The sequence below is a fragment of the Notothenia rossii genome, assembly GCF_949606895.1.
Source record: "Notothenia rossii genome assembly, chromosome: 10".
In the NCBI taxonomy this organism is placed as follows: domain Eukaryota; kingdom Metazoa; phylum Chordata; class Actinopteri; order Perciformes; family Nototheniidae; genus Notothenia; species Notothenia rossii.
In genome coordinates this window covers 65006241-65021601 of record NC_136908.1, presented here as the reverse complement: position 1 = coordinate 65021601, position 15361 = coordinate 65006241, and the positions used below count along the sequence as shown (strand labels likewise).

Below are 15361 nucleotides of genomic sequence, written 5' to 3'. Positions count from 1 at the left end.
CTGTCAAATGATTACAATTTTTAATCAGATTAATCACAGCTTAAAAATGAATTAATCATGATTAAAATATGCCATTTCTTTATGTATTGTTGTGGGAATGGAAAGATAAATGAAAGAAGGCAGATATATCCATTTAACATACAGTATGTTTATTATAACATTGTTCTGTGTGTCAAAATGAAAGACAGCCCACACACCTATCAATCATCAAACCGTGGGGTCTTATTTCATTACGTGTTGATTTCTATCAACACGTAATGTTGTATCGATGTATATAGAGATGTACTACAGCAAAAGTATTCTCCGTAGGGACTTCCTGCAACAACACCACGCCGTTATCTTGATTCTGATTGGCCAGAAGACATTATCAAAGATGTTCTATTGAGAAGACGATCACTACGTGACAAAAGTTTTCAAAACCGTTTCTAGACTTTGGTATTTCCAGACAAGTGGCTACTGAAATCAATCTGACGAACTGCTGTCTGTGTGATTTACTCCGCGCGAGTTGGCGGACTTTATTTAGCTTACTCTAACATCATTTTTCATGGTGGGGCTAAGGTGGGGCTAAGCCATTTCTTGGTATGGCTGTAGCCTACCCCAGCCATACCCTGGCGCTGCCACTGGTGGGATGTATGGGGCGGGCCATTCTGCACATGCGTTAAATGAGTTAAATATTTTAACGCAATTAATTCAAAAAATTAATTACCGCCATTAACGCGATAATTTTGAAAGCATTAAAATATATATGTATGTGTATTTCTAGAGTTTATATTAGTACCTCTCTGCCAGGACCTCCAGAGGCTGCGCCCCCTGAGCCCACCTGCTGATCATCCAGGAAGAGTCCAGCGCTGCCAGGAACCCTCGAGCAATGCCTGTGCCCATTGGCCAGAAGGGCTGTAGAGGGGGGGGTTAATACAGAGGTACCTGTCTGTCTGCCTTTCTCACCTCCAGCAGCCTGTCTCACCTCCAGCAGACTGTCCCCCACCTGTCTCACCTCCAGCATTCTGTCTCCCACCTGTCTCACCTCCAGCATTCTGTCTCCTACCTGTCTCACCTCCAGCAGCCTGCCTCACCTCCAGCATTCTGTCTCCCACCTGTCTCACCTCCAGCAGCCTGCCTCACCTCCAGCAGACTGTCCCCCACCTGTCTCACCTCCAGTACTGTCCCCCACCAGTGAGACCAGCAGCCTGTCTCACCTCCCCCCACCTGTCTCACCTCCAATAGACTGTCCCCCACCAGTGAGACCAGCAGCCTGTCCCCCACCTGTCTCACCTCCAGCAGACTGTCCCCCATCTGTCTCACCTCCAGTAGACTGTCCCCCTCCAGTGAGACCAGCAGCCTGTCTCACCTCCCCCCACTTGTCTCACCTCCAGCAAACTGTCCCCCACCAGTGAGACCAGCAGCCTGTCCCCCACCTGTCTCACCTCCAGCAGCCTGTCCCCCACCTGTCTCACCTCCAGCAGACTGTCCCCCACCAGTGAGACCAGCAGTTGGTGTCCGTGGCGCTCTCTGATTACAGCGGCGTGTTCAGCTGCAGAGATGCAGGTGAAGTCGAACAAGGCGACGTCTGGTTGGTTGTTTTGGTTCAAGGAGAACTCCAGGGACGGCAGCTGCTGATTGGTCGAGAAGTCTGCGGCCTCGCGGGCGAAGGCCTGCAATGCATTCTGGTCCACGTTGGACCGCGAGAGAAGCTGTGCGGTGTCGGTAAAGTCCTGATGGAAGAGGATTCATTAGAGGTTAGTTCACCTTAATGATTAATTAGGAGTTAGTTCACCTTAATGATTATTTTACCTGTTTAATGACTCCTTTCTCCAGCAGACTCTGTTTCTTTGCGGTCATCACAAAGTAGTGCGTGTCGTCTTTGTAGTAAACGATGTTTTCCAGATCGATCCCTGAAACAGAGATCAAAGAAATGAACCTTCGGACGGGTATTAGCTTCACGAGGTAATGGGTCCTGCTGGTACCGGTTTCCTTTCGCAGGTCCATGAAGAACCTCCGGTTGAAGATGAAGGCGACGCCACTGATTTCCTCCACCTTAGCCTCCGCCGTGGTGTTCCTGTTCCTGAAGTTCGCCGTGATGGCGATGGCCAGCTTCCCTCTGAACTCTTTACGCTGGAAACCTGGGAGTGTGTTCCTGCGTCCGTCCGCTCCGATAATCACATCAAACTCCAGTTGATTGAGAGCGTGAGACTTCGGAGTCACCTGCATCCTCCAGCCCACCTCTACAGGTAAGACATACAGGTAGGGTCAACACCTCATACAGACAACATGAAGACAGGTAGGGTCAACACCTCTACAGATAAGACAACATGAAGACAGGTAGGGTCAACACCTCATACTGGACAACATGAAGACAGGTAGGGTCAACACCTCATACAGGGCAACATGAGGACAGGTAGGGTCAACACCTCATACTGGACAACATGAGGACAGGTAGGTTCAACACCTCATACAGGGCAACATGAGGACAGGTAGGGTCAACACCTCATACTGGTAGGACAACATGAAGACTGGAAGGGTCAACACCTCATACTGGACAACATGAGGACAGGTAGGGTCAACACCTCATACTGGACAACATGAAGACAGGTAGTGTCAACACCTCTACAGATAGGGTCAACACCTCATACTGGACAACATGAAGACAGGTAGGGTCAACACCTCTACAGGTAAGACAACATGAAGACAGGTAGGGTCAACACCTCATACTGGACAACATGAAGACAGGTAGTGTCAACACCTCTACAGATAGGGTCAACACCTCATACTGGACAACATGAGGACAGGTAGGGTCAACACCTCATACTGGACAACATGAAGACAGGTAGTGTCAACACCTCTACAGATAGGGTCAACACCTCATACTGGACAACATGAAGACAGGTAGGGTCAACACCTCTACAGGTAAGACAACATGAAGACAGGTAGGGTCAACACCTCATACAGACAACATGAAGACAGGTATGGTCAACAACACCTCATACAGACAACATGAGGACAGGTAGGGCCAACACCTCATACTGGACAACATGAGGACAGGTAGGGCCAACACCTCATACTGGACAACATGAGGACAGGTAGGGTCAACACCTCATACTGGACAACATGAAGACAGGAAGGGTCAACACCTCATACTGGACAACATGAGGACAGGTAGGGTCAACACCTCATACTGGACAACATGAAGACAGGAAGGGTCAACACCTCATACTGGACAACATGAAGACAGGTAGGGCCAAGACCTCATACTGGACAACATGAAGAAAGGAAGGGCCAACACCTCATACTGGACAACATGAGGACAGGTAGGGCCAACACCTCATACTGGACAACATGAGGACAGGTAGGGCCAACACCTCATACTGGACAACATGAGGACAGGTAGGGTCAACACCTCATACTGGACAACATGAAGACAGGAAGGGTCAACACCTCATACTGGACAACATGAAGACAGGAAGGGCCAACACCTCATACTGGACAACATGAGGACAGGTAGGGCCAACACCTCATACTGGACAACATGAGGACAGGTAGGGCCAAGACCTCATACTGGACAACATGAAGACAGGAAGGGCCAACACCTCATACTGGACAACATGAGGACAGGTAGGGCCAACACCTCATACTGGACAACATGAGGACAGGTAGGGTCAACACCTCATACTGGACAACATGAGGACAGGTAGGGTCAATCCCTCATACAGACAACATGAGGACAGGTAGGGTCAACACCTCATACTGGACAACATGAGGACAGGTAGGGTCAATCCCTCATACAGACAACATGAAGACAGGAAGGGCCAACACCTCATACTGGACAACATGAGGACAGGTAGGGCCAACACCTCATACTGGACAACATGAGGACAGGTAGGGTCAACACCTCATACTGGACAACATGAGGACAGGTAGGGTCAATCCCTCATACAGACAACATGAGGACAGGTAGGGTCAACACCTCATACTGGACAACATGAGGACAGGTAGGGTCAATCCCTCATACAGACAACATGAGGACAGGTAGGGCCAACACCTCATACTGGACAACATGAGGACAGGTAGGGTCAACACCTCATACAGACAACATGAGGACAGGTAGGGTCAACACCTCATACTGGACAACATGAGGACAGGTAGGGTCAATCCCTCATACAGACAACATGAGGACAGGTAGGGTCAACACCTCATACTGGACAACATGAGGACAGGTAGGGTCAATCCCTCATACAGACAACATGAGGACAGGTAGGGCCAACACCTCATACTGGACAACATGAGGACAGGTAGGGTCAATCCCTCATACAGACAACATGAGGACAGGTAGGGTCAACCCCTCATGCAGGTAAGACAGGTGTAAAGAGTCCTCACTGCGGGGGCTCTGCTCCTCCGGGGGCTCCTTTAGGTGTTTGAACTCCACGTTGACGTGAACCTCCACCCCGAGCAGCAGGGCCACCTTCAGCAGAACCAGCTGCAGCTGCCGGATACCTGCACAGTGAGTCCCGTTACAAACTGGAGAAGTCTGACTGGTTTCTGTAAATTGAGTAACACCATATAATAACTTCCTGTTTAATGACTCTTTAACCTGTTAATGACTAATTTCCCTGTTTAATGACTCATAACCACATATAAGGACTTCCTGTTGACTCACTGATGTGGTCGATGGCTCCGGCACAGAACCTCCCGTAGAACCTCTTGGCTCCGAGGCCCCTGAGGTCGTGGATGGTGAAGGGCCAAAGGTGCAGAACATTGTTACGGGAGAAGCAGTCCCTCTTCTCCAGGAGAACCACCCGGGCCCCGAGGAACCTGAGCTCCACTGCTGCCCGGAGACCACAGGGCCCTGCCCCCACCACCACGCACTGACCAATCACAGAGCAGTTAGTGAGTAAAGAGTCCTGACGATGCTGCCTTCAGGGTCTCTAAAGGTAAAGATAACTAGTTCCTCTACAGGTAAAGATAACTAGTTCCTCTACAGGTAAAGATAACTAGTTCCTCTAGAGGTAAAGATAACTAGTTCCTCTACAGGTAAAGATAACTAGTTCCTCTACAGGTAAAGATAACTAATTCCTCTAGAGGTAAAGATAACTAGTTCCTCTACAGGTAAAGATAACTAGTTCCTCTTCAGGTAAAGATAACTAGTTCCTCTACAGGTAAAGATAACTAGTTCCTCTACTGGTAAAGATAACTAGTTCCTCTACAGGTAAAGATAACTAGTTCCTCTTCAGGTAAAGATAACTAGTTCCTCTACAGGGAAAGATAACTAGTTCCTCTTCAGGTAAAGATAACTAGTTCCTCTACTGGTAAAGATAACTAGTTCCTCTTCAGGTAAAGATAACTAGTTCCTCTACAGGTAAAGATAACTAGTTCCTCTACAGGTAAAGATAACTAGTTCCTCTACTGGTAAAGATAACTAGTTCCTCTACAGGTAAAGATAACTAGTTCCTCTTCAGGTAAAGATAACTAGTTCCTCTACAGGGAAAGATAACTAGTTCCTCTTCAGGTAAAGATAACTAGTTCCTCTACTGGTAAAGATAACTAGTTCCTCTTCAGGTAAAGATAACTAGTTCCTCTACTGGTAAAGATAACTAGTTCCTCTACAGGTAAAGATAACTAGTTCCTCTACTGGTAAAGATAACTAGTTCCTCTACTGGTAAAGATAACTAGTTCCTCTTCAGGGAAAGATAACTAGTTCCTCTACAGGTAAAGATAACTAGTTCCTCTACAGGTAAAGATAACTAGTTCCTCTACTGGTAAAGATAACTAGTTCCTCTACTGGTAAATATAACTAGTTCCTCTACAGGTAAAAATAACTAGTTCCTCTACTGGTAAAGATAACTAGTTCCTCTACTGGTAAAGATAATTAGTTCCTCTACAGGTAAAAATAACTAGTTCCTCTACTGGTAAAGATAACTAGTTCCTCCACAGGTAAAGATAACTAGTTCCTCTTCAGGTAAAGATAACTAGTTCCTCTACTGGTAAAGATAACTAGTTCCTCTACAGGTAAAGATAACTAGTTCCTCTACTGGTAAAGATAACTAGTTCCTCTACTGGTAAAGATAACTAGTTCCTCTTCAGGGAAAGATAACTAGTTCCTCTACAGGTAAAGATAACTAGTTCCTCTACAGGTAAAGATAACTAGTTCCTCTACTGGTAAATATAACTAGTTCCTCTACAGGTAAAGATAACTAGTTCCTCTACTGGTAAAGATAATTAGTTCCTCTACAGGTAAAAATAACTAGTTCCTCTACTGGTAAAGATAACTAGTTCCTCTACAGGTAAAGATAACTAGTTCCTCTACAGGTAGAGATAACTAGTTCCTCCACAGGTAAAGATAACTAGTTCCTCTTCAGGTAAAGATAACTAGTTCCTCTACTGGTAAAGATAACTAGTTCCTCTACAGGTAAAGATAACTAGTTCCTCTACTGGTAAAGATAACTAGTTCCTCTACAGGTAAAGATAACTAGTTCCTCTTCAGGGAAAGATAACTAGTTCCTCTACAGGTAAAGATAACTAGTTCCTCTACAGGTAAAGATAACTAGTTCCTCTACAGGTAAAGATAACTAGTTCCTCTACTGGTAAAGATAACTAGTTCCTCTACAGGTAAAGATAACTAGTTCCTCCACAGGTAAAGATAACTAGTTCCTCTTCAGGTAAAGATAACTAGTTCCTCTACTGGTAAAGATAACTAGTTCCTCTTCAGGTAAAGATAACTAGTTCCTCTACTGGTAAAGATAACTAGTTCCTCTACAGGTAAAGATAACTAGTTCCTCTACTGGTAAAGATAACTAGTTCCTCTACTGGTAAAGATAACTAGTTCCTCTTCAGGGAAAGATAACTAGTTCCTCTACAGGTAAAGATAACTAGTTCCTCTACAGGTAAAGATAACTAGTTCCTCTACTGGTAAATATAACTAGTTCCTCTACAGGTAAAGATAACTAGTTCCTCTACTGGTAAAGATAATTAGTTCCTCTACAGGTAAAAATAACTAGTTCCTCTACTGGTAAAGATAACTAGTTCCTCCACAGGTAAAGATAACTAGTTCCTCTTCAGGTAAAGATAACTAGTTCCTCTACTGGTAAAGATAACTAGTTCCTCTACAGGTAAAGATAACTAGTTCCTCTACTGGTAAAGATAACTAGTTCCTCTACAGGTAAAGATAACTAGTTCCTCTTCAGGGAAAGATAACTAGTTCCTCTACAGGTAAAGATAACTAGTTCCTCTACAGGTAAAGATAACTAGTTCCTCTACAGGTAAAGATAACTAGTTCCTCTACTGGTAAAGATAACTAGTTCCTCTACAGGTAAAGATAACTAGTTCCTCCACAGGTAAAGATAACTAGTTCCTCTTCAGGTAAAGATAACTAGTTCCTCTACTGGTAAAGATAACTAGTTCCTCTTCAGGTAAAGATAACTAGTTCCTCTACAGGTAAAGATAACTAGTTCCTCTACAGGTAAAGATAACTAGTTCCTCTACAGGTAAAGATAACTAGTTCCTCTACAGGTAAAGATAACTAGTTCCTCCACAGGTAAAGATAACTAGTTCCTCTTCAGGTAAAGATAACTAGTTCCTCTACTGGTAAAGATAACTAGTTCCTCTTCAGGTAAAGATAACTAGTTCCTCTACTGGTAAAGATAACTAGTTCCTCTACAGGTAAAGATAACTAGTTCCTCTACTGGTAAAGATAACTAGTTCCTCTACAGGTAAAGATAACTAGTTCCTCTACTGGTAAAGATAACTAGTTCCTCTACAGGTAAAGATAACTAGTTCCTCTACTGGTAAAGATAACTAGTTCCTCTACAGGTAAAGATAACTAGTTCCTCTTCAGGGAAAGATAACTAGTTCCTCTACAGGTAAAGATAACTAGTTCCTCTACAGGTAAAGATAACTAGTTCCTCTACAGGTAAAGATAACTAGTTCCTCTACTGGTAAAGATAACTAGTTCCTCTTCAGGGAAAGATAACTAGTTCCTCTACAGGTAAAGATAACTAGTTCCTCTACAGGTAAAGATAACTAGTTCCTCTACAGGTAAAGATAACTAGTTCCTCTACAGGTAAAGATAACTAGTTCCTCTACAGGTAAAGATAACTAGTTCCTCTTCAGGGAAAGATAACTAGTTCCTCTACAGGTAAAGATAACTAGTTCCTCTACAGGTAAAGATAACTAGTTCCTCTACAGGTAAAGATAACTAGTTCCTCTACTGGTAAAGATAACTAGTTCCTCTACTGGTAAATATAACTAGTTCCTCTACAGGTAAAGATAACTAGTTCCTCTACAGGTAAAGATAACTAGTTCCTCTACTGGTAAAGATAATTAGTTCCTCTACAGGTAAAGATAACTAGTTCCTCTACAGGTAAAGATAACTAGTTCCTCTAGAGGTAAAGATAACTAGTTCCTCTTCAGGGAAAGATAACTAGTTCCTCTACAGGTAAAGATAACTAGTTCCTCTACAGGTAAAGATAACTAGTTCCTCTACAGGTAAAGATAACTAGTTCCTCTAGAGGTAAAGATAACTAGTTCCTCTACAGGTAAAGATAACTAGTTCCTCTACTGGTAAAGATAACTAGTTCCTCTTCAGGTAAAGATAACTAGTTCCTCTAGAGGTAAAGATAACTAGTTCCTCTTCAGGGAAAGATAACTAGTTCCTCTACAGGTAAAGATAACTAGTTCCTCTAGAGGTAAAGATAACTAGTTCCTCTACAGGTAAAGATAACTAGTTCCTCTAGAGGTAAAGATAACTAGTTCCTCTTCAGGGAAAGATAACTAGTTCCTCTAGAGGTAAAGATAACTAGTTCCTCTTCAGGGAAAGATAACTAGTTCCTCTACAGGTAAAGATAACTAGTTCCTCTACAGGTAAAGATAACTAGTTCCTCTACAGGTAAAGATAACTAGTTCCTCTACTGGTAAAGATAACTAGTTCCTCTTCAGGGAAAGATAACTAGTTCCTCTTCAGGTAAAGATAACTAGTTCCTCTACTGGTAAAGATAACTAGTTCCTCTTCAGGTAAAGATAACTAGTTCCTCTACTGGTAAAGATAACTAGTTCCTCTACAGGTAAAGATAACTAGTTCCTCTACTGGTAAAGATAACTAGTTCCTCTACTGGTAAAGATAACTAGTTCCTCTTCAGGGAAAGATAACTAGTTCCTCTACAGGTAAATATAACTAGTTCCTCTACAGGTAAAGATAACTAGTTCCTCTACTGGTAAATATAACTAGTTCCTCTACAGGTAAAGATAACTAGTTCCTCTACTGGTAAAGATAACTAGTTCCTCTACTGGTAAAGATAATTAGTTCCTCTACAGGTAAAAATAACTAGTTCCTCTACAGGTAAAGATAATTAGTTCCTCTACAGGTAAAAATAACTAGTTCCTCTTCAGGTAAAGATAACTAGTTCCTCTACAGGTAAATATAACTAGTTCCTCTACAGGTAAAGATAACTAGTTCCTCTACTGGTAAAGATAACTAGTTCCTCTACAGGTAAAGATAACTAGTTCCTCTACTGGTAAAGATAACTAGTTCCTCTACAGGTAAAGATAACTAGTTCCTCTACTGGTAAAGATAACTAGTTCCTCTACAGGTAAAGATAACTAGTTCCTCTACAGGTAAAGATAACTAGTTCCTCTACTGGTAAAGATAATTAGTTCCTCTACAGGTAAAGATAACTAGTTCCTCTACAGGTAAATATAACTAGTTCCTCTACAGGTAAAGATAACTAGTTCCTCTACAGGTAAAGATAACTAGTTCCTCTACAGGTAAAGATAACTAGTTCCTCTACTGGTAAATATAACTAGTTCCTCTACAGGTAAAGATAACTAGTTCCTCTACTGGTAAAGATAACTAGTTCCTCTACAGGTAAAGATAACTAGTTCCTCTACAGGTAAAGATAACTAGTTCCTCTACTGGTAAAGATAATTAGTTCCTCTACAGGTAAAGATAACTAGTTCCTCTACAGGTAAAGATAACTAGTTCCTCTACTGGTAAATATAACTAGTTCCTCTACAGGTAAAGATAACTAGTTCCTCTACTGGTAAAGATAACTAGTTCCTCTACAGGTAAAGATAACTAGTTCCTCTACAGGTAAAGATAACTAGTTCCTCTACTGGTAAAGATAACTAGTTCCTCTACTGGTAAAGATAACTAGTTCCTCTAGAGGTAAAGATAACTAGTTCCTCTAGAGGTAAAGATAACTAGTTCCTCTTCAGGGAAAGATAACTAGTTCCTCTACAGGTAAAGATAACTAGTTCCTCTACAGGTAAAGATAACTAGTTCCTCTACAGGTAAAGATAACTAGTTCCTCTAGAGGTAAAGATAACTAGTTCCTCTACAGGTAAAGATAACTAGTTCCTCTACTGGTAAAGATAACTAGTTCCTCTTCAGGTAAAGATAACTAGTTCCTCTAGAGGTAAAGATAACTAGTTCCTCTTCAGGGAAAGATAACTAGTTCCTCTACAGGTAAAGATAACTAGTTCCTCTAGAGGTAAAGATAACTAGTTCCTCTACAGGTAAATATAACTAGTTCCTCTAGAGGTAAAGATAACTAGTTCCTCTTCAGGGAAAGATAACTAGTTCCTCTAGAGGTAAAGATAACTAGTTCCTCTTCAGGGAAAGATAACTAGTTCCTCTACAGGTAAAGATAACTAGTTCCTCTACAGGTAAAGATAACTAGTTCCTCTACAGGTAAAGATAACTAGTTCCTCTAGAGGTAAAGATAACTAGTTCCTCTACAGGTAAAGATAACTAGTTCCTCTAGAGGTAAAGATAACTAGTTCCTCTTCAGGGAAAGATAACTAGTTCCTCTACAGGTAAAGATAACTAGTTCCTCTACAGGTAAAGATAACTAGTTCCTCTACAGGTAAAGATAACTAGTTCCTCTAGAGGTAAAGATAACTAGTTCCTCTACAGGTAAAGATAACTAGTTCCTCTACTGGTAAAGATAACTAGTTCCTCTTCAGGTAAAGATAACTAGTTCCTCTAGAGGTAAAGATAACTAGTTCCTCTTCAGGGAAAGATAACTAGTTCCTCTACAGGTAAAGATAACTAGTTCCTCTACAGGTAAAGATAACTAGTTCCTCTTCAGGGAAAGATAACTAGTTCCTCTACAGGTAAAGATAACTAGTTCCTCTAGAGGTAAAGATAACTAGTTCCTCTACAGGTAAAGATAACTAGTTCCTCTAGAGGTAAAGATAACTAGTTCCTCTTCAGGGAAAGATAACTAGTTCCTCTAGAGGTAAAGATAACTAGTTCCTCTTCAGGGAAAGATAACTAGTTCCTCTACTGGTAAAGATAACTAGTTCCTCTACAGGTAAAGATAACTAGTTCCTCTACTGGTAAAGATAACTAGTTCCTCTACAGCAGGGGTTTTCAAAGTGTGGGTAGGTGAGCCTCCCATCAGAGAACATAAGAACAGCCGCGCCCCCCCTCCCAATTATTATTGCTGTTATTATTATTATTATTATTGTTGTTGTTGCTATAATGCAGGGGTATTCAATTGCATTTCAAAGAGGTCCAGTCAGAGAAAATGTAATTAAATGCTCTGTTTTCGCTGTCTACCTTCCGCCATTTGAAATTACTCCGGCCGTTTCTCTCCTCTTGTCTCGTCTCTGTGTTTGAATCTATCGTGCTGACTGCACTGATTTGATTGGCTGAGTAGCGTCACCTCCTTAAAACATTAAACAATAACTTTTTTAAACCTTTTTATTTGTATGTTTTAAACATATTGTATAAAACTCCCCCACTACTTGGACTATTCCTTGCACCCCTCTAGAATAAGCCCGAATGGTCTCAACCATATTGCATCAGTAACGTGCACTTGTTATTATATCAAGATTGCAAGGACACTGGTAGCGATCGGGAAATGGAGTGTTGTTCAGTTTGTGTGTTGTGGAACATGCGTGTCCGTGCATGAAAATATACCACACACCCAATTACAATTGCATGTTCAATTCACTACCCTGGAAGTTCATACAGTTGTTAAAGTTGAACAGCCTGTGGACACTCAGCCGTTCTTCCTTGCATGTCAGTCGCCGACACCTTCTTACAGAGGACAGGCACATCTAGCTGCAGCACCACCCGTATATTTCCGCACGCCGTGTTCTCAACACATATTTTTTTTTACATTTTCAACATGGTGGATAAATCCTTATGCTCCCGGTAACGCACTGAACGAAACTTTGCCTCCTTATTACAAAAACACAAAACCTCACAAAAACTCACCTCTTCAATCTGGCTTTTAATGTGTGATTGTTTTTGTATTATTTGACTTTAACTTTAACTATATATTTATTTGTTGTTCCTTTCTTCTCTTTTCTTTTCTCTTCACTATTATCTTTAAAGCCTCTTTGAGCACCTGTAAAAACGCTAACAAATTCAATCTATTATTATTATTATTATTATCATTATTACACTCACCCCTACTTTAGTGGGAACAATGAGTCTGCGTCTTTGGTGCACACAGGAATAAACACAGATCATCCTCTGGCTGCAGCCTTTACCGGTACTTGCTTTTGATCAAAGTCAATGTGGAAAACCTGCACTCACACAGGTAGGTGGAGGGGAAGGGAATGAGCACTCACACAGGTAGGTGGAGGTGAAGGGAATGAGCACTCACACAGGTAGGTGGAGGTGAAGGGAAAGAGCACTCACACAGGTAGGTGGAGGTGAAGGGAATGAGCACTCACACAGGTAGGTGGAGGGGAAGAGAATGATCACTCACACAGGTAGGTGGAGGTGAAGGGAAAGAGCACTCACACAGGTAGGTGGAGGTGAAGGGAATGATCACTCACACAGGTAGGTGGAGGTGAAGGGAATGAGCACTCACACAGGTAGGTGGAGGGGAAGAGAATGATCACTCACACAGGTAGGTGGAGGTGAAGGGAAAGAGCACTCACACAGGTAGGTGGAGGTGAAGGGAATGATCACTCACACAGGTAGGTGGAGGTGAAGGGAAAGAGCACTCACACAGGTAGGTGGAGGTGAAGGGAATGAGCACTCACACAGGTAGGTGGAGGTGAAGGGAATGATCACTCACACAGGTAGGTGGAGGTGAAGGGAATGAGCACTCACACACGTAGGTGGAGGTGAAGGGAATGAGCACTCACACAGGTAGGTGGAGGTGAAGGGAAAGAGCACTCACACAGGTAGGTGGAGGTGAAGAGAATGAGCACTCACACAGGTAGGTGGAGGTGAAGGGAATGAGCACTCACACAGGTAGGTGGAGGGGAAGGGAATGAGCACTCACACAGGTAGGTGGAGGTGAAGGGAATGAGCACTCACACAGGTAGGTGGAGGTGAAGGGAATGAGCACTCACACAGGTAGGTGGAGGTGAAGGGAATGAGCACTCACACAGGTAGATGGAGGTGAAGGGAATGAGCACTCACACAGGTAGGGGGAGGTGAAGGGAATGAGCACTCACACAGGTAGGTGGAGGTGAAGGGAATGAGCACTCATACAGGTAGGTGGAGGGGAAGGGAGTGAGCACTCACACAGGTAGGTGGAGGGGAAGGGAATGAGCACTCACACAGGTAGGTGGAGGTGAAGGGAATGAGCACTCACACAGGTAGGTGGAGGGGAAGGGAGTGAGCACTCACACAGGTAGGTGGAGGGGAAGGGAATGAGCACTCACACAGGTAGGTGGAGGTGAAGGGAATGAGCACTCACACAGGCAGGTGGAGGTGAAGGGAATGAGCACTCACACAGGTAGGTGGAGGTGAAGGGAATGAGCACTCACACAGGTAGGTGGAGGGGAAGGGAATGAGCACTCACACAGGTAGGTGGAGGTGAAGGGAATGAGCACTCACACAGGTAGGTGGAGGTGAAGGGAATGAGCACTTTTACAGCCTTGTTGGCGAGGTGGGGGAACTCGGTCTCCACAGACAGCCACAAGTGGGCAAGTGTCACTTTACTCGTCTTTTTCTCGTTCTTTTGTGTCTCACGCTGCGCCTCCCCTGAAGCTCTCTGGCGCCCCCCAGGGGAGGCGCGCCTCACACTTTGAAAACCGCTGCTCTACAGTAATACGCCCTATGGATGCTGCCTTCAGGGATCCAGCAGTAATACGTCCTAACGATGCTGCCTTCAGGGACTCTACAGTAATACGTCCTATCGATGCTGCCTTCAGGGACTCCACATTGATACGTCCTAACGATGCTGCCTTCAGGGACCCAGCAGTAATACGTCCGAACGATGCTGCCTTCAGGGACTCTACAGTAATACGTCCTATCGATGCTGCCTTCAGGAATTCCACAGTAATACGTCCTAACGATGCTGCCTTCAGGGACCCAGCAGTAATACGTCCTATCGATATTGCCTTCAGGGACCCAGCAGTAATACGTCCTATCGATGCTGCCTTCAGGGACTTCACAGTAATACGTCCTAACGATGCTGCCTTCAGGGACCCAACAGTAATACGTCCTAACGATGCTGCCTTCAGGGACTTCACAGTAATATGTCCTAACGATGCTGCCTTCAGGGACCCAACAGTAATATGTCCTAACGATGCTGCCTTCAGGGACTTCACAGTAATACGTCCTAACGATGCTGCCTTCAGGGACCCAACAGTAATACGTCCTAACGATGCTGCCTACAGGGACCCAACAGTAATACGTCCTAACGATGCTACCTTCAGGGACTTCAGAGTAATATGTCCTAACGATGCTGCCTTCAGGGACCCAGCAGTAATACGTCCTAACGATGCTGCCTTCAGGGACCCAGCAGTAATACGTACGGTGGTCTTCCTGCTGGGCCCCTGGTACTCCGGCCTCGCCGCCCTCCTCTCCAGTTTGGCCCCCAGAGCGTCGGCCCTCCAGTATCGGAGCCGGCGTCCTATTGGTCGATACGGAGGCTCCTCCCTCCCCAGCTGCAGCAGGTCGGTCAGCTGACTGAAGCTCCCCAGCGCCGCCCTGCAGGACGCCGCCGACACAAAGCCGTCAAACAGCTGCTGCGCTCGGCAGTCTGGGTGTGACTCGTCTCCCATGGCAACCCCGGAGGCTGCAGGGCACCATTGGTGGGGGGGGGCGTCACCTGATGATGATGTCACTGATGGGATCCAGCTCAGTCTTGGAGGACTTAAACAACAACGTGTGTGTGTCACAGTCACACTGAATGGAAACAAAGAGCTTCACATACCACAGCTCTATACACACACACACACACACACACACACACACACACACACACACACACACACACACACACACACACACACACACACACACACACACACACACACACACACACACACACACACACACACACACACACACACACACACACACACACACACACACACACACACACACACACACACACACACACACACACACACACTTTGAATATGTATTCATATAAATAGGCATTAATGTTCTTCT

The 15361-nt window shown here is 44.1% G+C and overlaps 1 protein-coding gene across 5 annotated transcripts in view; it reads right to left on the bottom strand.

Annotated features, from left to right (window-relative positions):
- Positions 1–15361, bottom strand: part of LOC307021248 (protein-methionine sulfoxide oxidase mical3b-like) — a 37452-nt gene that overhangs the window by 21806 nt on the left and 285 nt on the right. For 3 of the 5 annotated variants that reach the window (XM_079653197.1, XM_079653199.1, XM_079653200.1), the window contains exons 1-6: positions 14719–15255; positions 4652–4859; positions 4372–4488; positions 1792–2222; positions 1455–1712; positions 779–894 (exon numbers count right to left, since the gene is read on the bottom strand). In XM_079653197.1, the coding sequence (XP_079509323.1) occupies positions 779–894; positions 1455–1712; positions 1792–2222; positions 4372–4488; positions 4652–4859; positions 14719–14967 (1379 nt within the window). In that variant the 5' untranslated portion in view covers positions 14968–15255. Of the gene's footprint in view, positions 1–778; positions 895–1454; positions 1713–1791; positions 2223–4371; positions 4489–4651; positions 4860–14718; positions 15256–15361 lie in introns of those variants that run through there. The other 2 variants (XM_079653201.1, XM_079653198.1) reach the window with 2 other exon arrangements.